Genomic DNA, 25,878 nt, shown 5'->3' with positions numbered 1-25,878 from the left:
GCATACTTGCATGTTCATCACATGACACAATTGATCAGATATACAGAGTATTCATGATGGATTAAATTCTACATTTTAGGTGAAATGGCAGGACGTATTCAGCACTGGATGGTCAGCCTTGAGGGACACAAGATATGTGAGGGGATTCAGTCCATGTTCTTGACAGGGCTTGCTGCTGTAGGCCACTGGTTGTCCAAAGTCAGCTGGGAAATACTGCAACATACCTGTGACCCTATTGATGACAAGCAGCATAGAAAATTAATCACTAAAAAGTCATGAATCAACAAAACTGTCACTTTATTGCCATGCTCATTTAAGAAGATTGGGATGTTCATATGATGCCTTATAATTTATTATCCAGTTGGGATGAAAGGCTCATTATTCATTGCTTACTCAAGGGGAACTGCACATTTTGGGGAATTTTATTTTATTTTATTTTATTTTATTTATTTTTTTTTTTTTTTTTTTTTTTGTCCCGTCCAGCCATTGGGGCAGATAGTATTGTTGATCTAAATGCCCTTACATGCTAGACAGATTTGCTCTGTGTCAGGAAAGGTGTTGGCTACAACTTCCCTGTACCATGACATTTTATTTGCCGTTATTTGATGTCTTTGTTATGCGCATTTGGAGCGACCGGACCGGAGCAAGAAGAAGAGCAGAAAAGAAGAAGAGAGAAGAGAAAGGTGGGGTCGGGGGGGGGGCAGTAGAGGGAGAGACAAAACAGCAGCAACAAGAATTCCCAAAACAACAACAGTGACAAACAGAACAGTTAAATGTCAATGATGGCTAAGGGTCACAATGGAGATGATATCAGTGAAATGAAACAGTCCAACTTACCAGTAGCAATAGTAACAATGAGGACATGACCCATGATAGTAAACACAATTGCAACCATACAGTTGCAGTAATTAAAATCTCACTGCTTGACATCATTATTACTGTAATAATAGCATACCAATACTATATAAACATCAGGGATAAGATAGTAGATTGTATAGAGAAGCACCCATGTGCTGTGAGTGCCCATATGGAGGTGTGTTGTGTATGTGAATGCGAGTGTGTGAATGTGTAATTGTCACTGAGAATGACAAAAGGAGAGAGACTGCCTTCTACCACCCAGCAAACCCCGCCCCGCGCAGCCAGGTCAAGCCCCCACCGCCAGAGATCCTCCGGCCCCGTGGGTGTGGGCAAAGCCAGGGCCGACTCCCCAAGACCCGCCCCCGAAGCAACTCCCCGAAGAGACCAGCAAGAGGCCATGGAGGAGCAATCCCAACCGGCAACAGCAGGCCGGAGGAGAGCCGCACCCCCGAGACCAGCGGGAGACCATACCCTACTAGGGCAGAAGGGCATCGAAGGCCACACACCCGTGGGCACAAGGGCGCCCCCGCCGGCCGGAAGGGAGCCCGTCCACGGCCGGAGGCACCGCCTCCCGCCCCCCACACACCCCCAGGAAGCAGAACCAGGCCCGCCCCAGGTAACCCCAGGCCCGACCACCGACATAGGACCGCCCCGGCCAGGACAGAAGAGGCCCGGGCACACTGCCCCATGGAGGACCGGGCGGTTGAGATGGAACACCCTACGCCAGACCCCCGCAGAGCCCCCCCCCGTATATCTACATGGCCATATACCCACATACACATCCACACATATACATATATATATATATATATATATATATATATATATATATATATATATATATATATATATATATATATATATATATAATTATAATAAAACTAATCATTAATTATCTAAGTATTTAAATACACATAAATACATAAAATAAACTCAGACACATGCACACCCCATCCACTCAATACACACACATGCTGTGGACGTCCCCGGGTGGGGCGTCCGGGGCATCACAGGGCGGGGGACCCAGGGGTCCCAGACCCACAACCAGGCCCCGAGCCCAGGGAGGTACGGACCGCCAAGGCATAGCACCCCCAGACTCCCCTCGACCACGGCATCAGGGCTACTGCAGTGTGGCAAACAAAGGAGCGGGCGAGGGGAGGAGGCCCGCACATGAGCAAGCGGAGGGGGCGAGCAGGCGAGTGGTGAGGCGCTCCACTGCGCCGCCCGACATCCGCCGGGCAGCTCACCCCCGTGAGGGAGAGCCATAGCTCCAAGTCACGGGGAGGCCACGCACCAGAGCCGAGGAGTTAAGACCAGCGCAAGGCCCCCGACGGACCCCACCATCCACCGGGAGGGCCAGCCCCCCCCCCGCCCCCAGAACCAGCAGCGCTCTGCCCACGTACCGGAGAACCATCCCCGACGAGCCCTAAGGCAAGACTGGGGATGGGCAAAGACAGGGACAGCGATGCGGCAGAGCATAGGACCAGTGGCAGCAGACACCCAAACGCCCGAAAGAGCACCGCCCCCCCAGCAGGCCCCACCCCGAGGAGCATGCTCCCCATCCCCACACGCCACCCCGGCCCCCGTACCCACGAGCAGGATCAGGTCCCCTCCCAACACACAGCCCGGTCCCCGTAGCAGCCACCACAGCACAACAACCCCAAGCCACCACCGTAGACTTCAGGCCACCAGCAGCGCGGACCCCACTGCCTGGAGGCCGGTGAACGCCCCCCCAAGGGCACGTTGGCGCCCGCGACCCAGGACAGATCCAGGGAGGTAGCGCCAACCATGACACCAGGGCAAGCCCCGGCGTCAGCTGGTTCCAGCGGGACCCCCAGGACATTTTGGGGAATTTTAAATGATAACATAACATCTTGCTGTATTTTGATTGATACACATACTTAAGCTCGTTTCTTCAATAACAACACCAACACTTATTACACTTATGATGTCCACTCTCCTTGGGATGGCTGTGTTTTCCAGCTCAAGACGTGTACTCCAGTTGTCAGGTAAAATTGCTGACGGCAATCCAGCATCTTGTTGAGTCTTTGACCGTAGCGGCCAAATCTGGTTCTTCAATCATGGAACATCACCTCCATGGTGGGGAAGAAGTCTGAGCTTGTGCAAGAGGTCGTGACATTCCTACTCGACAGAGTCAGATTCACCTTAACCTGCAGTTCAGGTTCTGCGACTGAAGTCCTCGAGAGGGGCTGTACCTTGCTCGAATCGGGAGTTTTTGGTAATGGTAATGGTTTTATTTCATTTGAACATGCATCAGATTACAATTGAGTGCATCCCATAATCAGTTCACAGTTCCACATGTCCAAAAGGAGTAGGAAGAAGCAAAGCTTATTAAATCCTACCCCTCCATCTGGTACTTTTACAATCACTAACTGTTACATTTGTTCACTTCCTGCTTTCCATAATACAGTTTAAGTTTTGTTTTTGTTTTTTTGCAGGGGCAAGGCGGCAAGCTGGTGTAGGCTTCTTCAGCATAAAATTCAATATTATGAACATTACTGAAGTGAAATGCGAAATTACGGGAAAAGTGGGAATTTTTGGATTGTAGGAAACAGTGAAATGGTTCAATGGTCGGCATCGGTTGAGGAATGTGGAAGTAGTATGATTTTTTTTTTGAAAATTATCAAATGTTTCATTATATCATAATCCATTTATACATGACGGTATATGATATGTGGTATCTACTGGTCTGTTATGGTACAGTATATGATATATAGCACTCAATTTACCTGGGGGCCACTGGAGCTCGGGTCTGGGTGAGGCTGGGCCGCATCAGGTTTTCAAAAAAAAAAAAACCAAAAAAACGCATTTATTAAAAACAAAAATATTTAAAAAAACTTCGCTTTGGTTCCAATTTTCTACAAGAAAAGCTCTGATAAAACATTCCATTGTTCTCAAATATCTTACTTTTTATTTTTCTACACAAAATAAGATGAAAAATAAACTAAAAAAATAAATGAACAAAGCATTATTAGAGCCCTGTAGACATGACAAAACACGACTATAGTCACATTTATACTCTTTTTATTTACAACATATTGCGCAACTGCAGGGTCTTGAGACACATGCTAACTCGCAAACTAGAGAGCTAGCGACCTAAACGGTAGCCTTCAAGTTATTTCCTTTAAACTTAAATGGGCAAAAACTTACCACTTCCACACGGATAGGGAGGATAACTATTAACAGTTATTTAACCTTTAACATGAACATGAATCAAACGTAATAATTTTTTCTGGGTACATGATACCATACAGCATCCATATCAAACTTGCGCGGGCCGCACTAACATTAAACTTTCATATCAAGGCGGGGGCCTCAAACTAGGGTCCTGCGGGCCACATTTGGCCCGCGGGCCGCATGTTTGAGACCCCTGATATATAGTATCTACTCGTCTGCCATGGTACAATATATGATATATGGTATCTACTGGTCTGCTAAGGTACAGTACCCAGAGAAAAGACCAGGAAAGTCTTCCCGACACCAGCTAAGTGAGTATCACAAGTTTAACGTGCAGGTTTCAATAACAGAGCTGGCCCAGACCCTTATACTTAAGTACCCGAGGGCTCTAAACACCCTCAGAACCTTGGATTAACTTTGAGTTGAGCGGTCACTCGGATCTGCTGAAGCAGGAGTTGACGTCCAGTATGAATTTTTAAGCTCAAAGTAGTCATGTTTTCCCATGACATGTCCCGTTTTCACATGCTGTCCTGGTTGTCCTGGGTTTTTGTTTTGCTTTTCTGTGTTGCAGCCTTGGTGGGACAGGCTTTCAAGGCTACAACAACAGTGATGTGCTGTCACATAAACCTAAGCCACTCTTGTTCACGTCCACCCATGCAGCATTCATTCCAGCACTAAAGTACTTTGACCGGGAACACACGGAAGGTCTTCAAATAAGATCTTTTTGACAGCCTGTTGGACAAATGCGAAACAAGGTAGGTTTGAAATTGAGTTAGTTTTAAGACTTAATTAAGAGGCTAATTGGTTAATTCTGCATGTCGTTTTTGATTGAGAATCAGACTTTTTTTTTACCATTCCTTTCAGTGGAAATCAAGGACTGAACTCATTTTCATATGTCAGTCAATTATTGTTTGTTACACTATTGCAGGGGCTCGTATTGCAAACTCGTTTTCACCATGAACCGCCCGCGTCACAGTTATGGTTACACTCAGGGCCACTTACTGTAACTGTAAGCTATATATCATATACTGTACCTTAGCAGACCAGTAGATACCACATATCGTATACCATCATGGATAATTGCATTATGATATAATGAAACATTTGATAATTATTATTAATTATTAATTATAATTACTACTAATAATTAATAATAATAATCAATAATTATAATTAATAGGGTAAATATTAATAATAATTATTAATAATAATTAACACGCGGCCCGCGGGCCAAATGTGGCCCGCAGGACACTAGTTTGAGGCCCCCGCTTTGATATGAAAGCTTAATGTTAGTGCGGCCCGCGCAAGTTTGATATGGATGCTGTATGGTATCATGTACCCAGAAAAAATTATTACGTTTGATTAATGTTCATGTTAAAGGTTAAATAACTGTTAATAGTTATCCTCCCTATCCGTGTGGAAGTGGTAAGTTCTTGGCTATTTAAGTTTAAAGGAAATAACTTGAAGGCTACCGTTTAGGTCGCTAGCTCTCTAGTTTGCGAGTTAGCATGTGTCTCAAGACCCTGCAGTTGCGCAATATGTTGCGCAATATGCTTTGTTAATTTTAATCTGAAAAAAATCATTTGTCTACCCACCAACTGTCTGTGGTTTCTTAAGTTTTTATTATTTGCCGTTTTATTATTATTATTATATTTATTTATTACTGGTTGTTTGATTTTCTTTATTCTTGATTTGTTTATTTATTTTTCATCTTATTTTGTGTAGAAAAATAAAAAGTAAGATATTTGAGAACACTGGAATGTTTTATCAGAGCTTTTATTGTAGAAAATCGGAACCAAAGCACTGAAAAAGTTTGTATATTTTTCTGTTTTTAATAAATGCGTTTTGGTTTTTTTTGGAAAACCTAATGCGGCCCAGCCTTGCCCAGACCCTAGCTCCAGTGGCCCCCAGGTAAATTGAGTTTGAGACCCCTGGTATACAGTATATGTAAGCTGCGCCTCTTACCTGAAGTCAATGGGGTCACCTTCAACTGTGCTGTGACACAAATGAGGACTAACAGTGCCCTCATAAGACCTGGGTTCGATTCTTCACTTGGGCATCTATGTGTGGAGTTTGCATGTTCTCCCCATCCGTGGGTGGGTTTTCTCTGACTACTCCATGCATGTGATTGGCTGGCGACCAGTCCAGGGTGTACCCGACCTCTCGCCCAAAGACAGCTGGGATAGGCTCCAGTTCAACCAAAGCATTTATTCATTTTCTGTGCTGCTCGTCTTCACTTGGGTTGCAATGGTACGTATTGTAGGGCGGGGGCACATTACACCGGTTTTAAAGTGGCTACATTGGCTCCCCGTCCGCTTCAGGATGGATTTTAAGATTCTCTTACTGGTTTTTAAATGTCTTAACGGCCTTGCACCTTCTTATTTATCTGACCCTGCGGTCCTCCGGCACTGGCCTTTTAACAATACCAAAACCCAGAACAAAAACCCACGGTGAGGCAGCATGTAGCCACTATGGCAGTGTTTTTCAACCTTTTTTGAGCCACGGCACGTTTTTTAGATTGGAAAAATCTTGTGGCACACCACTAACCAAAAATGCGCCGTGAAAATCAAACAGAATAGTCAATAGGGCATGCCCAGTAAAACGTAAACATCAACATCACGTGATACCGGCTACCCCAAGTTTTTCTTTCACTTGTTGGAATAACTCCGTATTGCCAGTTTTTCGTCTGTCCAGTCTTGAAATTTAGTTTGAATCAAAAACAAACTTTGCTTGATATTTTTAAAAGAAGATTAAAGACACACCTTTTTAATCAGGCTTTTAACTCATATTTTAATCTTTTTAGTCCTATTTTATGCTCTTAGTCTTTAGCTTTTAACTCCAGTGTTTCCTCAGGGGGGTCCTCCACACTGGGGGCTGTGTCGGGTCTGCTGAGGGGGTGCCGTCCTTGGGTCCCTTCGACCCGGCCGGCTGGGGGTTCCTCCCTTTAATGTGGGGGTCCGTCCGTCTGTCAGAGTCAGGGGGCCCGGGTGCTGGTCCCCCGATGGCACGGCCTGCGGGTCCTCCCAGTGTGGACGGCCCCAAATGTGGTGGTTCCTTGATCCTCAGTGCCATGCCATGTCTCCCTACTGTGGGTGATTGTGTGTGTGTGTCTAGTATGGAGGGTGGGAGGGAGGGGCTTTCTTAGTAATTGTTTTTCCTTTTAATTGTGGTAATTGTTTTTAATTCTGTAAAGCACTTTGTGTTGCATGTGCTCTACAAATAAAGTTGATTTGATACAGGAAGCCATGTTTAAATACCCGGTAATGAAAATTCCAAACTCATATCCTGATATATTTAGGTTGAATATGGATATAAGATATATATCCCCATATTTTTTTGTTGACAAAAGTTGTTTAGACAAAAGTCAAAGTCAAATACGCATGCAAAGTTTTACTAAAATGTAACCAATCTTATCGAACAATCGACGCTGAAATAAAATACTACATTATCTTTAAATAAATATAGAAAAAAAGTTAAATATACAAATAAAATTGATTTGATTTGATATTGTAGGAACATGCATATTGTAGGAGTGTGGGAGGAAGCTATACTCCCCGAAAAAAAACATGCATGGGGGGAACATGCATATTCCACACAGAGATGCCCAAACGGCAATACAAACCCAGATCTTCCAGATCTCCTGACTGTGTGTCCAACATGCTAACCGCTAGTCCACACATGCAATTGAAACCCAAACACGTCACATGAGCAAACGTCAATAACAAGTAAGCAAACACCAAGAGGCTCCCTTCAACGCTGCTTGCGGCTTTCATTTATTTGCTCAAGCAAGAAGTTAAAAGGTGGCCATGAATGTCAGAAGAATGTTTAGCAAGTGTGACAACATCAACACGTTAGAAAGGAGATGTTTATGAACACATTTGAAAGTAAAACCTGCTATCTTGTCTTTCAGGACTTAAGAATTCTGAGACCAGCTTGTTGTGATGCTAACAGACTGGCATCAAACGCAGCAGCAATCCTCCTGAGAACAAACACATGTCTGGAAAGCCTTCTGGGAATGGCTTTTATAACTAGCGAGAAGGAATGAATGTTCCCTTGTGCCCCCAGGGGGCCATCAACTGACCAACGTCTTTGGGCTTTACTGAGTATTGACATTCCAACAAGGCTTTGCTAATTGTGTAAGCCGTTCACCTTCTCCAGAACATCAGAGGACAACAACAGTGTCCATCTTCGTAAACCAGATAGCCCCCATCTTGGCTGACCATGAACACAACAGCAAACATGTCGGACTGCCCAGAGTTGAAGGTCCCCATCCCGATCTTCTTTACCATCGGTGCAGTTGGTCTGGTGGAAAATCTCTTGGTTGGGGTGGCCGTCATATATAACCGGAACCTCCACTCCCCCATGTACTGCTTCATGTGTAGCCTGGCGGGCTTCAACACGGTCGCCAGCCTCACCAAAACCTGCGAGACTGCGCTGCTTGTGTTTGCCGATGAGGGGCAACTGAAGAAGGACGGTTTCTCTGAGACCAAGCTGGACGATGTGATGGACTCGCTGCTTTGTATGTCCTTTGTGGGTTCCATTTTCAGCTTCCTGGCCATTGCGGCAGACCGGTACGTACATGAACACAACGTCCACGCTTACAACCACGGTGGGGAGATTACAGTGGAACCTTCATAGTCCAACACGATCATCCCGCTTTCCGTGACAATAGTTGACCTTAACACTCAATCACCGAGCTGTACGCTGCCTCGCTCTTGCTGGGACCAGCACCGACTGTTGTTACTGGTTGTGTCCTGGTCTGGCTCTGCAGATCTGCATAGATGTGGGCTGGGTTGGACCCGCCTACGAGGCATAGGACTTCTGCATGGTAGGCAAGCCTCACTGAGACTCACAGATCCCAGCGGTCACTCGGATCTGCTGAAGCAGGAGTTGACGTCCAGATGGTGCGAGACCAGGAAAGTCTTTCCGACGCCAGTTAATAAGGGTTAACCCTCAATAACAGATCTGGCCCAGACCCTTACACGTAAGTAGCCTGGGCTCTAAACACCCTCGGAACCTTGGATTAACTTTGAGTTGAGTCTGTGATTTTTCTGTGGTCTCGCATTGATGTCTTGTATGTTGGCGTTTGAACTTATTTATGCAGACAATCTGGACTGCTGGACTCTGTGGGTTCCACAGTAATTAAAGCCCCACTGCATTGGGTTCTGTATCTTGTAGTATTCTAGTAGTTTTTGATGATGTAATCATTTATTATGGTTCCCTTGCAGCTATATCTCCATATTCCACGCACTCAGATACCACAACATCATGACAATGCGGCGGACAGCGGGCGTTTTAGGTATTATCTGGACAACATGCGGGGTGTCGGCGGTTCTCATGGTGAACTTCTACGAGTCCAAGTTCATCATGATCTGCTTCGTTGCGCTTTTCGTTCTCTCCTTTGGCGTCATCTGCTTCCTCTATGTGTACATGTTCATGCTGGCACGCATCCATGCCAGGAAGATCGCCTCTCTGGCTTCCTGCGGTGGTGAGAAGTACCATCAAAGATGGCGGGGTGGCGGCGTGAGAGGAGCCCTCACGCTGACCATCCTGTTTGGGGCATTTGTGGTGTGTTGGGCGCCGTTTTTCTTCCACTTGGTCATCATGGCAGCGTGCCCGACAGACCCGTACTGTGAGTGTTACAGATCGCTCTTCCAGCTCCACTTGGTGTTGATGATGAGCCACGCCCTTATTGATCCTGCGATCTACGCCTTCCGCAGCACCGAGCTGAGGCACACCTTCCGGAAGATGCTCCTTTGTTCCGAAGGCATGCAGCCTTTATTTCAACATTGACTCTCTTATAGAGGGTGTCTGGACATACGTAATGCACACATTACACAAAAAAGCTTAATTTAATCAATCATTCATCAACCATTCATTAAAAAATGATGAATCATTTAAAAAAAATAAAATAAATTAATATAAAATATATTATAAAATAAAATATATATTTTATATATATTTAATAATAATAAACATAAAATAAAATAAAAATATAGTATACACAGTAATATAAATTGAAATATATTAGAATTAATATATTAAGTCAAAGGGTCTCTTTTTTTATTAATTGTATAATATTGTATATGCATTTTAATGTATCCAGACTTAAATTTAAATTAATTATTAATTAAATTAAATTAAATTATTATTATTTATTCAATTAAATGTTTTTTTATTAAATAATTTGATAAATTAAAAAACACAATTCAATCCCCGGGCGGCATGGCGGTCGAGTGTTTAGCGCGCAGACCTCACAGCTAGGAGACCAGGGTTCAATTCCACCCTCGGCCATCTCTGTGTGGAGTTTGCATGTTCTCCCCGTGCATGCGTGGGTTTTCTCCGGGTACTCCGGTTTCCTCCCACATTCCAAAAACATGCTAGGTTAATTAGCCACTCCAAATTGTCCATAGGTATGAATGTGAGTGTGAATGGTTGTTTGTCTATATGTGCCCTGTGATTGGCTGGCGACCAGTCCAGGGTGTACCCCGCCTCTCGCCTGAAGACAGCACCCCCCACGACCCTCGTGAGGAAAAAGCGTTAGAAGATGAATGAATGAATTCAATCCCCAAATGATTACATGCACTTAAAAATAATTCACTATTATATTTAAATTCATGTTCATCACAACATTGAGCTCGCTAAAAGGACATCTGGCCAGAGGTGCTTCGGACTTGCTCCTGCACCCGCGTGAAAGACAAGACCCCGCAGCTGTGTAGCGTTCTTCTTGGTACATTTAACTGTTCAAATTGATCTAGCCAAGACTTATTTGGAAGCATTCACCATAATGAACCACGAGCAGCAAAAACTTCCGATTGATCTTTTGAGCCGGATCTTGTGCTTTCCGCTTGATCTGCCTTCAACACTTCAAGCAATTTAACCCTCCTGTTGTCCTCATGTTCTGTACACAGCCCGTGTCCCACCTTTGTTAAACCCCCAATATAAGCAGCTTATTTGAATTTGAAACACCAAGTCTTATTTTGCTTGAAGAAACAACTTGCCCATCCATCAATCCATCCATTCATCCATCCATACTTTTCCTTCTTCACTTGGCAGAAAAAGACTGCATTTATTCAAGACACGACTCCTTGCTGTTGACACTGTCAATTGTATTGTTTCCTCTATATCTGGTAAGCCGAATTTGGATAGTATTTCTATAGATTAGGAAAGAATAGAAATGTGCATTTTGAATGGGAGCCAAATGTCGTTGAGAGTCATGCTTGGTACCGTTGGAAAGCTTGCAGATGGGAATTAGTTCCAAGTCGATAGGACATACCGTTATTGGTGAAAAAAGCTTTTTCTAATGGCTTCATACTGTTTTAGACCAGTTCAACTGAAAAATAATTAAAAAACGCATATCTCGGGAACTGAAATTTGCAGGTGGGAATTGATTGTAAGTCGATAGGACTTACCATTTGGGAGTTATTGGTGAAAAACATTTTTTCCAGTGGCTTTAGACCAGTTTAGACCAGTTCAAAAAGCTTTTTTCTAATGGCTTCATACTGTTTTAGGCCAGTTCATAAAAAATAATTAAAAAACGCGTATCTGGGGAACTGAAATTTGCAGATGGGAATTGATTCTAAGTCAATAGAACTTACCATTTGGGAGTTATTGGTGAAAAACATTTTTTTCCAATGGCTTTAGACCAGTTTAGACCAGTTCAAAAAGTTTTTTCTAATGGCTTCATGTGGTTTTTGACCAGCTCATTAAAAAAATAATTAAAAAACGCGTATCTTGGGAACTGAAATTTGCAGGTGGGAATTGATTGTAAGTCGATAGGACTTACCATTTGGGAGTTATTGGTGAAAAACATTTTTTCCAGTGGCTTTAGACCAGTTTAGACCAGTTAAAAATTTTTTTTCTAATGGCTTCATATGGTTTTAGACCAGCTCATTAAAAAAATAATTAAAAAATGCGTATCTCTGAACTGAAATTTGCAGGTGGGAATTGATTGTAAGTCGATAGGACTTACCATTTGGGAGTTATTGGTGAAAAACATTTTTTCCAATGGCTTTAGACCAGTTTAGACCAGTTCAAAAAGCTTTTTCTAATGGCTTCATGTTGTTTTAGACCAGTTCATAAAAAATAATTAAAAAACGCGTATCTCGGGAACTGAAATTTGCAGGTGGGAATTGATTGTAAGTCGATAAGAACTCATAAAACAATAAAAGTAATCACTCTCACATATACACACACACGTAGACAAACAAATACAGCTTGTGCAATTGCCACGACCATGTAGTAGGGACCCCCCAAGAGAATAAAAAGAGAGGAGTGTGAACTGCATATTCAGAGTGGAGCGGCATGTCACTGGGTATGTGGTTTCACTCTCCTCGCTGCGAGTAACTTTGAACATTATTGTCTGTCTCTTCTGTATTTCTGTATTTAAGTGTTTTTAAAAGTGTCACAGGAGTTTGAACCTGACAGTGTCATTTCTTATTTGTATCTGCATTGAAGGTAATCAAGTTTTTATATACACTATTTTTATATTGTTTTTATAGCTTTTGTATAACTCATATATCCAGCAAAGTTGATGAAGCTCGGGGCAAATACAGACACATAGTCATACTGTTACAGGCCAAAAGCACACACACACAGACACAAGTACAGATTCACTTTAGTTTACTGATAAATCCACACACATGACACATAAAAGCCAAACTCAACACAGTGGAAAAGTACTCTCTGATAAGCGGGAAACCACCGAAAGTTCTAGATACAGAGGCGCCCCCCGGAAGATACAAACAACATCCATGTTCTGCAGCACACACGAAGGAGGGGGCAAAAGTGGGTTGGCCAGGAGTTGCTGAAGTTCCGGGGAGCGGCCGCAGGTGATTGGACGGCAACCGCCGCAACAGCACAATCTGAAAATGTATGAATAAGCCGGGCTAAGGCCCGCTACTGTAGGCTTCAGGGACTGCCATAAGCCCCGGACGTCTGTATTAGATTTGTTTGTCAGGATTAAACTTTGGGTTCATTCTACTTATTGGTTGTCTCATTTCACCCCATTCATCCTCCACTCGACACCCACAAGGGGATCACCTCGAAGTAAGGGAGATCGAGATTTCCTTCAGCATCAATCAGAAAGGGCAGTATTTTAGAAGAACAATCATTTACCCTGATGACTGCTTTAACGTGTTATCATCTGAAGCAACTTCTCCTATTCATCCCGTATGTAGTTTTGAAGCTGTTTTTCAGGAATTCTGTGTTGGATCCCTCATTGTCATCAAGTGTCCTTTCCTCAAAATGTTCTTCACCAAAGTGCATCTGCATGTCTTCAAATATCAAAATTCACATTGTCGACATTTACTTTAAGCAAAACCTACCCCCTCTTTAAACCCACAAAGTTCATGTTGTGCTAAAGTATCACACCAATTTGAAACTACTGCTTCATTCAGTTCCCTTTCACCACTTTCTGTTTGAATTTTTACTTGTTTGAATAAAATGTAAATACAACTAGAAAATTCCCGCGGAAATTTTGATGGGCTTGCCACCTGTGCTGTGAACCTCGGGCCCGGTGTGCCAATGTCTACCATGCTAGCACCTAACAAGAAAGCCTCAAGTACCGAAAAGGTTGATGCAGTCCCATAGTGTCCCCACATCATGCCATGTGTCTATTTGCCTTTAGACATTAGTAAATTAGCTTAAATGCTAACATGCTAACGGCTACCATGCTAGCACCTAGCAAGACAGCCTCAGGTCCCGAAAAGTTTGGGGCAGTCCCATAGTGTCCCCACATCAGGCCATGTGTCTATTTGCCTTTAGACATTAGTAAATTAGCTTAAATGCTAACTTGCTAACGGCTACCATGCTAGCACCTAACAAGACAGCCTCAGGTCCCGAAAAGTTTGGGGCAGTCCCATAATGTCCCCACATCATGCCATGGGTGTATTTGCCTTTAGACATGAGTACATTTGCTAAAATGCTACTATGCTAACAGTCATCATGCTAGCACCTAGCAAGACAGACTCAAGTCCAAAAAGTGTCCAGGCAGTCCGATAGTGTCCCCACATCATGCCATGTGTGTATTTGCCATTAAACATGAGTAAATTTGCTAAAATGCTAATATGCTAACAGTCATCATGCTAGCACCTAGCAAGACAGCCTCAAGTCCAAAAAGTGTCCAGGCAGTCCGATAGTGTCCCCACATCATGCCATGTGTGTATTTGCCATTAAACATGAGTAAATTAGCTAAAATGCTAATATGCTAACAGTCATCATGCTAGCACCTAGCAAGACAGCCTCAAGTCCAAAAAGTGTCCAGGCAGTCAGATAGTGTCCCAAACATCATGCCATGTGTGTATTTGCAATTAGACATGAGTAAATTAGCTAAAATGCTAACATGCTAACAGTCATCATGCTAGCACCTAGCAAGACAGCCTCAAGTCCAAAAAGTGTCCAGGCAGTCCGATAGTGTCCCCACATCATGCCATGTGTGTATTTGCCATTAGACATGAGTAAATTAGCTAAAATGCTAATATGCTAACAGTCATCATGCTAGCACCTAGCAAGACAGCCTCAAGTCCAAAAAGTGTCCAGGCAGTCCGATAGTGTCCCCGCATCATGCCATGTGTGTATTTGCCATTAGACATGAGTAAATTAGCTAAAATGCTAATATGCTAACAGTCATCATGCTAGCACCTAGTGAGAGAGCCTCAAGGTTAGAAAGTGCCAAGGTTGTCCTATAACATCCCTACATCATGCTGTGTGTATTTGCCTTTACACATGAGTAAATAAACTTAAATGCTAACATGCTAACGGCTAACATGCTAGCACCTAGCAAGAGGGCCTCAAGTTTAGAAACTGCTAAGGTTGTCCTATAACCTACCTGCATCATGCCATGTGTGTATTTGCCTTTAGACATGGGTAAATTAGCTTAAATGCTAACATGCTAACGTTTAAAGCAGGAACATTCCATGAAAAAAATGTAACTTTGAACATTATTGTCTGTCTCTTCTGTAATGAAGTGTTTTTAAAAGTGTCACAGGAGTTGTCAACAAATCTTCCTGAAGTCTCTAAAATTTTTGTCAACTCTGCATTCAGTGAGCTCATTTGTATTTGCTGTGGCAAGAAGTCCAATTGAAGCTCATTTAGATCTTTGTATATTTAGGATGAATATTTCCCAATGTATAATAAAACATGATCAATTTATTCTTGGTAGCATGAGACCCAAGAGGATTGCACATTTAATCACAATTAAGGATTGTTTGTAAAGAAGAAGGTCGAGCAATATTAAAGGGTGCGACAAGTCTTTTCGTTCCCTCCTTCCTCAGGCAAGCAGTATATCCCACAGTTATCTCATCTGAGCCTATAAAATGATTTGTAAATACACAGTCCTGTCTGTATGTTGTTGATACTGTAGAAAATGTATTAACCTGATCAAACACAGACTTTGCCTCCATTTCAAGTTCATTTCCTGGATGTTGCTGGCTCCTCAAGTCGGCCACCAACAGAGCTTGACATTGTTGCCACTAATTCATTGACTCCACTCTGAAAAAAGAAAAGATGACTTAATGGTAATGGTAATGGTAATGGTTTTATTTCATTTGAACATGCATCAGATTACAATTGAGTGCATCCCATAATCAGTTCACAGTTCCACATGTCCAAAAGGAGTAGGAAGAAGCAAAGCTTATTAAATCCTACCCCTCCATCTGGTACTTTTACAATCACTAACTGTTACATTTGTTCACTTCCTGCTTTCCATAACACAGTTTAAGCTTTTTTTGTTTTTTTTTCTACGAGGTGATATGAGCATCCAATGCCATAATGTGTACCATAGTGCGTGTCAATATAGTGATATATATAGCACATCATGACTGGTTCAAGACTCTTCATCCTTGTATTTAGCAAACATCAACTGCTTGTATTGTTTCTTGAATTGGCTCATCGTTGTGCATTGTTTGAGGTCCTTACTCAATCCATTCCATAGTTTGATTCCACATACTGAAATGCTATGGCTAGCATAACGTAGTCCTAGCATAGAAGTGTTTCAAATGTACTTCTTCCCTGAGATCATATTTCTCCTCTCTTGTAGAGAAGTATTGGATGACATTTTTAGCTAATTGGTTGTTTTTAGCCTTATGCATTATTTTAGCTGTTTGAAGATGAACTATATCAGCAAGTTGAAGTATTTGTGATTTTAGAAATAAGGAGTTAGTATGTTCTCTGTAGGCGGCATTATGAATTATCCTTACTGACCTTTTTTGCAGTACATTTAGCGAGTGAAGATTGCTTTTATAGTTATTATCCCATATTTCCACACAATAAGTAAGATATGGTAGAACCAGAGAGCAATAAAGAGTGTGGAGTGATTTCTGATTGAGAGCAAATTTTGCTTTGTTCAATACTGAAATATTTCTGGCCACCTTATGTTGTATATTTGTAATATGAGGTTTCCAGCTCATATTTTCATCTATTGTGATCCCCAGAAATGTATTTTCCTTCACCCTTTCAATGTCCACACCGTCTATTTGTATTTGCTGGTATGTGTTCAGCCTGTAAAATTCACAGCAAATGAATTTAGCACACGTAAAAGTACATTCACATCAGGGCTGTCAATTGATTCAAATATTTGATCATGATTAATCGCATTTTGTCCACAGTTAACTTGGAATTAATCACATTTAATCAGAGTTCGAAAATAAGTTTTTATCTATAATAAGTTGGGGATATCTCTTTGTGGGAAACACTTTGATGTGCAACTACAACAATAATTACGACAAATTCAATTTGTGTCAATGTCAATTTCGGAACTGTGGGCCATTATTTAAAACAATACAGTCAGCAAGCATATTTTTATTTTTAGCTTATATAAACTCTCCCACAAACATTCAGCAAATATAAAATGTGAGCGAGTGAGACCTCTCACTCTGACACAAGCATGTTTTTTTTATTACAGCGTCGGCTTAAAGTAATATTTTTTTCTTTATGATACTGGTTTTAAATTAATTAATTTTTAATTAATATGATCTCCGGGGAGAACTACATTTGAAACACTTCTATGCTAGGACTACGTTATGCTAGCCATAGCATTTCAGTATGTGGAATCAAACTATGGAATGGATTGAGTAAGGACCTCAAACAATGCACAACGATGAGCCAATTCAAGAAACAATACAAGCAGTTGATGTTTGCTAAATACAAGGATGAAGAGTCTTGAACCAGTCATGATGTGCTATATATATCACTATATTGACACGCACTATGGTACACATTATGGCATTGGATGCTCATATCACCTTGTACTTTGGTACGAGGTACATTATTAAACAAAACAAAAAAAAAACCTTAAACTGTACTATGGAAAGCAGGAAGTGAACAAATGTAACAGTTAGTGATTGTAAAAGTACCAGATGGAGGGGTAGGATTTAATAAGCTTTGCTTCTTCCTACTCCTTTTGGACATGTGGAACTGTGAACTGATTATGGGATGCACTCAATTGTAATCTGATGCATGTTCAAATTAAATAAAACCATTACCATTACCATATAAATTCTAAACATTTGTGAGTAAAAAAGCTTATTTAAGAACATACAGAAAGGATTATTATTAAAGATTTCTCACGAAAGAATCGGCTCTACGGCCGGCACAGGAGTCAGCTCCTGAGTCAGCTCCTGTCGTTGATTTCAAAGAGCCAGCTCAAAGAGCTGATTCGTTCAGGACCGACACATCACTAAACCGACTTAGTAGCTACAATATAAAGATGTTAGATTGCATTAGAACAGAGAAATATTAAATAGTTTGGAGATGATTATTATGAGCGGTGTGAGTTTATCAAAAAAAATCAGATGACATATTTGATGACAAGAGAGTTTGTTATAAAGCACTAATAAAGATAAAACATGTGCTTACCTGGTCCAGGTGGTCTACAGCTCCTTTGCACCTCTTGTAGTCAAGAATAATTTGAGTTTGACTTCCTCAGCTTGCGGTTCCCTGTGCTTTGTGCTAGGCATAAACACGTTCTTGCCTTTTTTTGGGCAGTAAGAGACCAAATACTTTGTCTTTGGTGAAAGCAAAGAGGCTTGAGAGGAGTGCTCGGCCTTGTTTTTCCTTAGTGTTCCAACCAAGGACATTTTGTTTTAGTTAATCAGCCAGGGTGAATGATGTAAAAGAATATCAGTTGTGAGGGTGTGACCCTCAAGAGAACCACACCACCATAACACTACCTGCATGGCCAGGTTTTTCTCCCGCCTGCGTAGACAACAAGTTTCTAGGGATGGAAAGGGCGATGTGTTGACATCCCATAATGCCCAGATTTTAAGGCTGTATTTGGCCGGCTTAGAGGCCATGTGCTGCCGGAAGGAGAAGCGGCCCTTGAATGAAATGAGCTGCTCATCAATCCAAAACCTCCCTGCCAAGATTGAACAAGCGGGCGGGGCAGAAGACTGTTCCACGTCCTCCACAGTTCCAGAATAGGCGACATCTTCGTTTCATGATGTCGCCGTGGCCTCCGTATCTTGTCATCATATCGCAACATCCTATTTATACGCACAAATCCGGTATGCCCCATTGCCTCTGCAAAAAATGTGGGACCTGTTTTCTTGTTCCACAGGTTCCTTGTTGTCTCATGTCTTGATTTATATAATCCAGATAGGATCAAAAGCCCTAAATAGGTCCTCATTTTTTGCGTGGTCATCGCCATCCACCCAGTCCTCGTACGGTTTTCTTGTAAATTTGTCATCTCAACAATAAGATTGATCATGTCCTCAGTAAAAAACAAATTGAAAGCCGACTCAGAGCTGCTGACCCTGGCTGTGGCGGAGCATGTTGGACCGGGCAGGAATAGGATTGAAGGAAACTCGCGGCCTACGTGTACTTCGAGACGAGTTCCTTGAGAATGTCGAGTGGAGGGTGGAAGAGATCAATACACCAACCAAGATAGAATATTCCCCAAGATTTATTCCTGACACCACAAACCTAATACAGACATCCGGGCTTATAACAGTCCCTGTCGGCCTACTAGTAAGCGGGTCTTAGAACAGCACAGCTGCAAAAAGCCCCTTCTCTCCCTGCCCGGCTCTTTTTACACATTTCAGATTGTGCAGACGCGGCCAATAAGAAGTTGCCACCGATCTGAACTGCGGCAGATGTTGTCCAGTGGTGTACCGGTTTGACGGTTTGCATCTGAGTGTGAAGCTTCTGGAATGATACTCAACACCTTCAAATCAGAGGCCATGGTTCAGTCTCAGTCGGAAAAGGGATTTCATTCACTTGGCAGCATAAAACAATGATGGGAGCATCCCTCGCTGAGAGCCTCACAGCAAGCAAACGACACCGATTCAGTGGAGGATAGAGGAACCAGATAAATCATGTATCACTTAGAACAGTCCAACAGTTTTCTATGATATCATAATATGATTTAATATCAGTACCTGCACAGTTTACTGCATCTAAGTACGTACCGTATGTATACAATCTCCAATGCCGGTCAACTACTGGACTCTGACGCTGACCACTCAGCGATCAGAGTGCAGATGTTGGTGTAGCAGGTCCGGAGGTTGAAACAACACAAGAGCTCCTTGAAAGTTTTGCGCATCTCCTGGCTCCTGAAGGCATAAATGAGCGGGTCGATGACGGAGTTGCACATGATGAGGATGAGGTACAGGTTGAAGTGGGACATGAAGCACAAGCAGTAGACGTTCTTTGGGCAGGATATCATGAGGATGAGGTGGAGGAAGAAGGGAGCCCAGCAGATGATGAAGATGCCCAGGAGAATGGTGAGGGTGATGGCGCCCTTCATGCTGGTCCGCTGGTGGACGCTGCTGTGGCCGGGCAGGGCTGCGATGCGCTTGACGTGTGAGCGTGCCAGCATGAACATGTGACTGTAAAGGGAGGCCATGATGAGAAGCATGCTGAAGAACATGGCCACCAGGCAGATGATGACAGAGGTGGTGTCCGAGTAGATGATGAAGATGATCCCGCAGCCCGTGCAGAAGGTCCAGATCCCCCCGATGATGCAGCCAGCTCGCCTCACTGTCATGATGTTGTGGTACCTCAGTGCGTAGAAGATGGTGATGTACCTGCAGATGATTCGCTTTTTCACGTCATTGGTCAAGACGGTGGAAAACAACAATCTAGACCAGGGGTGGGCAAACTACGGCCCGGGGGCCACATCCGGCCCGCCAAGTGTTTGAATACGGCCCGCCCAATCTTTCCAAAGTATTTAATTTAAACTCAACATACAACCTGGCATCATGGCCTGAGCCAACCTTTTGATGGTTTTATCAATTTTGTTTTTTGACATGGTCTGTTGTTTACAAAGTGCTCCTGAAAAAAGAGACACAAGCACATAATAATAATAAAAACTAAAATAATAATTATTATATTATTATTATAACTATTATGATTATTATATTTATTATATTAATGCTAATTATTATATTAATTATATATAATAATATTGTTATATTTGCATATTTTACATAATGATAATATAATAATTATTATTTTAATTTTATTTTAATTATTATAATATTTTATTATTTTTAAAATATTTAAATATAAAATAATAAATAATAATAGCAGATTGCATGACAATTTTACAGATACAATAATACCAGGTGGACTGTTACGTGTAAAATATATAGTCTGCCCCCCACGGAAATTTTGTTATATCAATGCGGCCCGCGAGTCAAAAAGTTTGCCCACCCCTGATCTAGACAATCTAGACCACTCTAGAAATCTACAGTGGTATGAAAGAGTTGGACACCCCTGATGCTTTTCAAGATTTTCCTTTATAAATGACTGGTTGTTGGGATCAGCCATTTCAGTTAAATATATCATATAGCAGACAAACACGGTGATGGATGAGAAGTGGAATGAAGTACAGACGAAATCATTAGAAAGGTCAGAGAAGAAATGGTCACACTAAAAAGATGGTTTGATGATAATAGATTGTCCTTGAACCTAAATAAAACTAAAATCATGCTGTTTGCTAACAGCAGAAAGGACACGGACCAGCAAATACAAATAGACGGTGTGGACATTGAAAGGGTGAAGGAAAATACATTTCTGGGGATCACAATAGATGAAAATATGAGCTGGAAACCTCATATTACAAATATACAACATAAGGTGGCCAGAAATATTTCAGTATTGAACAAAGCAAAATTTGTTCTCAATCAGAAATCACTCCACACTCTTTATTGCTCTCTGGTTCTACCATATCTTACTTATTGTGTGGAAATATGGGATAATAACTATAAAAGCAATCTTCACTCGCTAAATGTACTGCAAAAAAGGTCAGTAAGGATAATTCATAATGCCGCCTACAGAGAACATACTAACTCCTTATTTCTAAAATCACAAATACTTCAACTTGCTGATATAGTTCATCTTCAAACAGCTAAAATAATGCATAAGGCTAAAAACAACCAATTAGCTAAAAATGTCATCCAATACTTCTCTACAAGAGAGGAGAAATATGATCTCAGGGAAGAAGTACATTTGAAACACTTCTATGCTAGGACTACGTTATGCTAGCCATAGCATTTCAGTATGTGGAATCAAACTATGGAATGGATTGAGTAAGGACCTCAAACAATGCACAACGATGAGCCAATTCAAGAAACAATACAAGCAGTTGATGTTTGCTAAATACAAGGATGAAGAGTCTTGAACCAGTCATGATGTGCTATATATATCACTATATTGACACGCACTATGGTACACATTATGGCATTGGATGCTCATATCACCGCGTACTTCAGTACGAGGTACATTATTAAAAAATAAAAAAAAAAAGCTTAAACTGTATTATGGAAAGCAGGAAGTGAACAAATGTAACAGTTAGTGATTGTAAAAGTACCAGATGGAGGGGTAGGATTTAATAAGCTTTGCTTCTTCCTACTCCTTTTGGACATGTGGAACTGTGAACTGATTATGGGATGCATTCAATTGTAATCTGATGCATGTTCAAATGAAATTAAACCAATACCATTACCATTACCAAATATGATTTTAAATCAAATGGCAAATGGCAAATAATTTGCAGTGTATATGATATACTGAGGGACACTTTTTGACTAGTTCAGAAATGTTAAAATTTAGCAAATACCTATCCAAATAAGTTATTTTGTTTTTCCCAATAAATAAAAATAAATAAAAATAAATGTTATAAGATTCAACAACAATTCACATTGTGCTAAAGTGCTAAAGGGCAATGTTTGAACACACCAAACTGTGAATGGCTCACACTTAATCCGTCGCGGCTGGTTGAGGTTGAAATCCCTGTTGTAGGCTCCCACTCCAGCCGTGTGCGTTGCAGCTCTGTCTCCGGTGGTCGTATGGCAGAATGGTAAGAATCTGTTTGGGGTCTTAACTTTTTTTCATAGACCGGAGCATTGTTTGGTTAAGCTGCCACAGCCGGATCTGAGCTTGCTGCAGTCGGAGCGGAGCTCGTTTACTGGAGTCGTTGTAAGTAGCACTTTGGGGAAAACTGGACTGGATCAGGACCGGAGCAGATTCAGTGTGAGCCTGGGATAAACCATTTTTGATGACGAATATCGACCAATGACTAATTGACAGATTTTCTAGAGCAACGTGGTATTCTGTTTTAAGAAAATAAATATTGATGATGGGGCGGTAGAATGGTCGTCCACTAACATGAAAGTTGCGGGTTTGATCTTGCGGTAATAATGTGGAAGTACAGTATCTTTGGGCCAGATAGTGAAGCCCCAGTTGGTCCTGATGTTGCATCATCAGTAGCTAAATGTGTCAAAGTGCTTTGAGAGCCTTGGAGGTGGAACAGCATTTACCATCTTATCGAATGAGCACTTCTGGTTGGGATTTTACGAGCTTCAGTTAATATTTCCATATATTCCTGGAACCAGCAGACTTTTTGGCATACTTGTAAAATAAATTTGGGATTATTTCAAGATCAGTCAGTTTCAGAATACTGCTTGTTCATTTTTCACTAATATGTCATTTCATTTTTGCTTTTGATTTTTTATCAAGAAAAATTAACTAGCTGCACGAAAGATCATGTCACTAGTATTTTTTCCCAATAAATAATATAATATAATATAATATAATATAATATAATATAATATAATATAATATAATATAATATAATATAATATAATATAATATAATATAATATAATATAATATAATATAATATAATATAATATAATATAATATAATATAATATAATATAATATAATATATCCATCCATTCATCCATCCATTTTCCTCCGCTTATCCGGGTCGCGGGGGCAGCAGTCTTAGTAGGGAAGCCCAGACTTCCTGGTCCCCGGCCACCTCCTCCAGCTCCTGGGCCTTTTCCCGGCTGGGCATGCCCGGAACACCTCACCAGGGAGGCGTCCCAGAGGCATCCGGACTAGATGCCCAAGCCACCTCAACTGACTCCTCTCGATGTGAAGGAGAAGCAGCTCTACTCTGAGCCCCTCCCGGATGACTGAGCTCCTCACCCTATCTCTTAGGGTGAGTCCAGCTACCCTACGGAGGAAACTCATTTCAGCCGCCTGTATCCGCCATCTCATTCTTTGGGTCATGACCCAAAGCTCATGACCATAGGTGAGGGTGGGAACATAGATCCACCGGTAAATTGAGATCTTTGCCTTCCGGCTCAGCTCTCTTTTCACCACGACGGTCCGGTACAGCGACCGCATTACTGCCAAGGCTGCACCGATCCGTCTGTCGACCTCACGCTCCCACTTTCCCTCACTCGTGAACAAGACCCCGAGATACTTAAACTCCTCCACCTGGGGCAGGACCTCATTCCCAACCCGGAGGGAGCACTCCACCCTTTTCCGACTGAGAACCATGGCCTGTGATTGGGAGGTACTGAGTCTCATCCCAGACGCTTCACACTCCGATGCAAACCGTCCCAGTAAACGCTGAAGGTCGCAGCCCGAAGAGGCCATAAGAACCACATCATCTGCAAATAGCAGAGATGAGATTCTAAGGCCCCCGAACCGGACTCCCTCAACACCTTGGCTGCGCCTAGAAATTCTGTCCATGAAAATTGTGAACAGAATCGGTGACAAAGGGCAGCCTTGGCGGAGACCAACGTTTACCGGAAACAGGCTGGACTTACTACTGGCAATGCCAACCAGACTCCTGCCCCATTTGTACAAGGACCGGATAGCACGTAGTAACGCGCCACCAATGCCGTACTCCCGGAGCACCCCCCAAAGGACGCTACGAGTGACACGGTCGAATGCCTTTTCCAGATCCACAAAGCACATGTAGACTGGTTGGGCAAACTCCCATGCACCCTCAAACACCCTCGTGAGGGTGTAGAGCTGGTCCAGTGTTCCACGACCAGGACGAAAACCGCATTGGACCTCTTGTATCAGAGGTTCGACCAACGGTCGTACCCTTCTCTCCAGCACCCTGGAATAGACTTTCCCAGGGAGGCTGAGGAGTGTGATCCCCCTATAGTTGGAACACACCCTCCGGTCACCCTTCTTGAAAAGGGGGACCACCACCCCGGTCTGCCAATCCAAAGGTACTGTTCCCGACTTCCATGCAATGTTGAAGAGATGTGTCAGCCAAGACAGTCCCTCAACATCCAGAGCCTAATATAATATAATATAATATAATATAATATAATATAATATAATATAATATAATATAATATAATATAATATAATATAATATAATATAATATAATATAATATAATATAATATAATATAATATAATATAATATATAATTTTTTCCTGTATAATGTCTATCCATCCATCTTCTATGCTGCTTATCCTCGCTAGAGTCACGGGTGGTGGTGGTTCAATCCCCGACTTTATATTTATATTATATATTTTATATATTATTTATATATAAAATATTATATATTTATATGTACATATAAATTTATATTTATATGTATTTGCAGCTTAAAAGTATGTTTAGGTATGGAAAGCTTAATTCAAGAAATATTAATTTACAGATAATTTCACTAGTCTTAAGTTGTTTCTTCCCAAAATCTAGTCTTTTTTATCTTATATTTGTCCAGTCCTTTTTTGCAGTGTATATTTAACTCGAATTTCTGATCCCAACAACCAGTGATTTAAAAAGGAAAAATTAATTAATTATGAGAGCTTAATCATCAAAGGTGCCCAAATTTTTTGTACCAATATATAATGTATTAATATCTACTTAACCCGTTCATTCATCAATTAATTACCTCAATCTCCTTTACTGAATAAACAAGACCGTCTTTTTTCTCTATATACACATATCAAATATACCAAGGGTGTCCAAAGTGTGGGCCGGACAGGCCATTTACTGTTTTTCATTGGACAACAAAAACAACAACAGCAGCAAACATGGAAAAATCAGCACATTTTTAGGCATTTGGTTTAGGGAGAAAGTATAAATATGTCTTTGGTAGCGATTGAGTTAAAATACTTAATATTGTAAGAAACACAGAAAACAACAAATATATTTTCAGAAGATTAGGTTGCAGAAAAAGGTGGAATAAAAACCAAAAATAAAGTCAAAATATTATGTGAATAAAGTCACAATTGTCATGATCTGTGTTATCACTTTGTTGCTGCTTTTTGTCCTTTTGTTGCAGCCCACTTCTGGCTGGAAGGAGGCGGTCCACACATGCACACACCTGCTGCCTTGTTCGGCCTCTCAAGCATGGCAGCTGGTGTGACTTGTTGCCAGATTGTCCCTAATGCCATCCTTGCTTTCTAGCTTTTAGCATTACCTCTAAGTACCTGCCAGTCTTGTACCTGCCAGTTACTCCTCCGTGAATCACCACCGTGTCGTGGTGGAGGGGTTTCAGTGCCCGAGTATCCGAGGAGCTATGTTGTCTGGGGCTATATGACCCTGGTAGGGTCTCCCAA

General features: G+C 41.8%; 2 protein-coding genes across 3 annotated transcripts in view; one reads left to right on the top strand and one right to left on the bottom strand.

Moving 5' to 3' along the window:
• Window positions 1-8,277: 8,277 nt before the first annotated feature.
• On the top strand, window positions 8,278-9,849 carry mc2r (melanocortin 2 receptor). The gene is made up of 2 exons (XM_058054136.1): window positions 8,278-8,627; window positions 9,285-9,849. Exons 1-2 carry the CDS (start codon window positions 8,278-8,280, stop codon window positions 9,847-9,849), a joined length of 915 nt encoding a protein of 304 aa, XP_057910119.1.
• Window positions 9,850-18,954: 9,105 nt separating this feature from the next.
• The window catches only part of mc5ra (melanocortin 5a receptor), a 30,727-nt gene continuing 23,803 nt past the window's right edge, over window positions 18,955-25,878 (bottom strand). For both annotated transcript variants that reach the window (XM_058053880.1, XM_058053878.1), the window contains exon 5: window positions 18,955-20,078. In XM_058053880.1, the coding sequence (XP_057909863.1) occupies window positions 19,487-20,078 (592 nt within the window). In that variant the 3' untranslated portion in view covers window positions 18,955-19,486. The remainder of the gene's footprint in view (window positions 20,079-25,878) is intronic.

Source organism: Doryrhamphus excisus, chromosome 17 (genome assembly GCF_030265055.1).
Source record: "Doryrhamphus excisus isolate RoL2022-K1 chromosome 17, RoL_Dexc_1.0, whole genome shotgun sequence".
NCBI classification, from domain to species: Eukaryota; Metazoa; Chordata; class Actinopteri; order Syngnathiformes; family Syngnathidae; genus Doryrhamphus; species Doryrhamphus excisus.
This window is presented reverse-complemented; position numbering and strand designations above follow the sequence as displayed.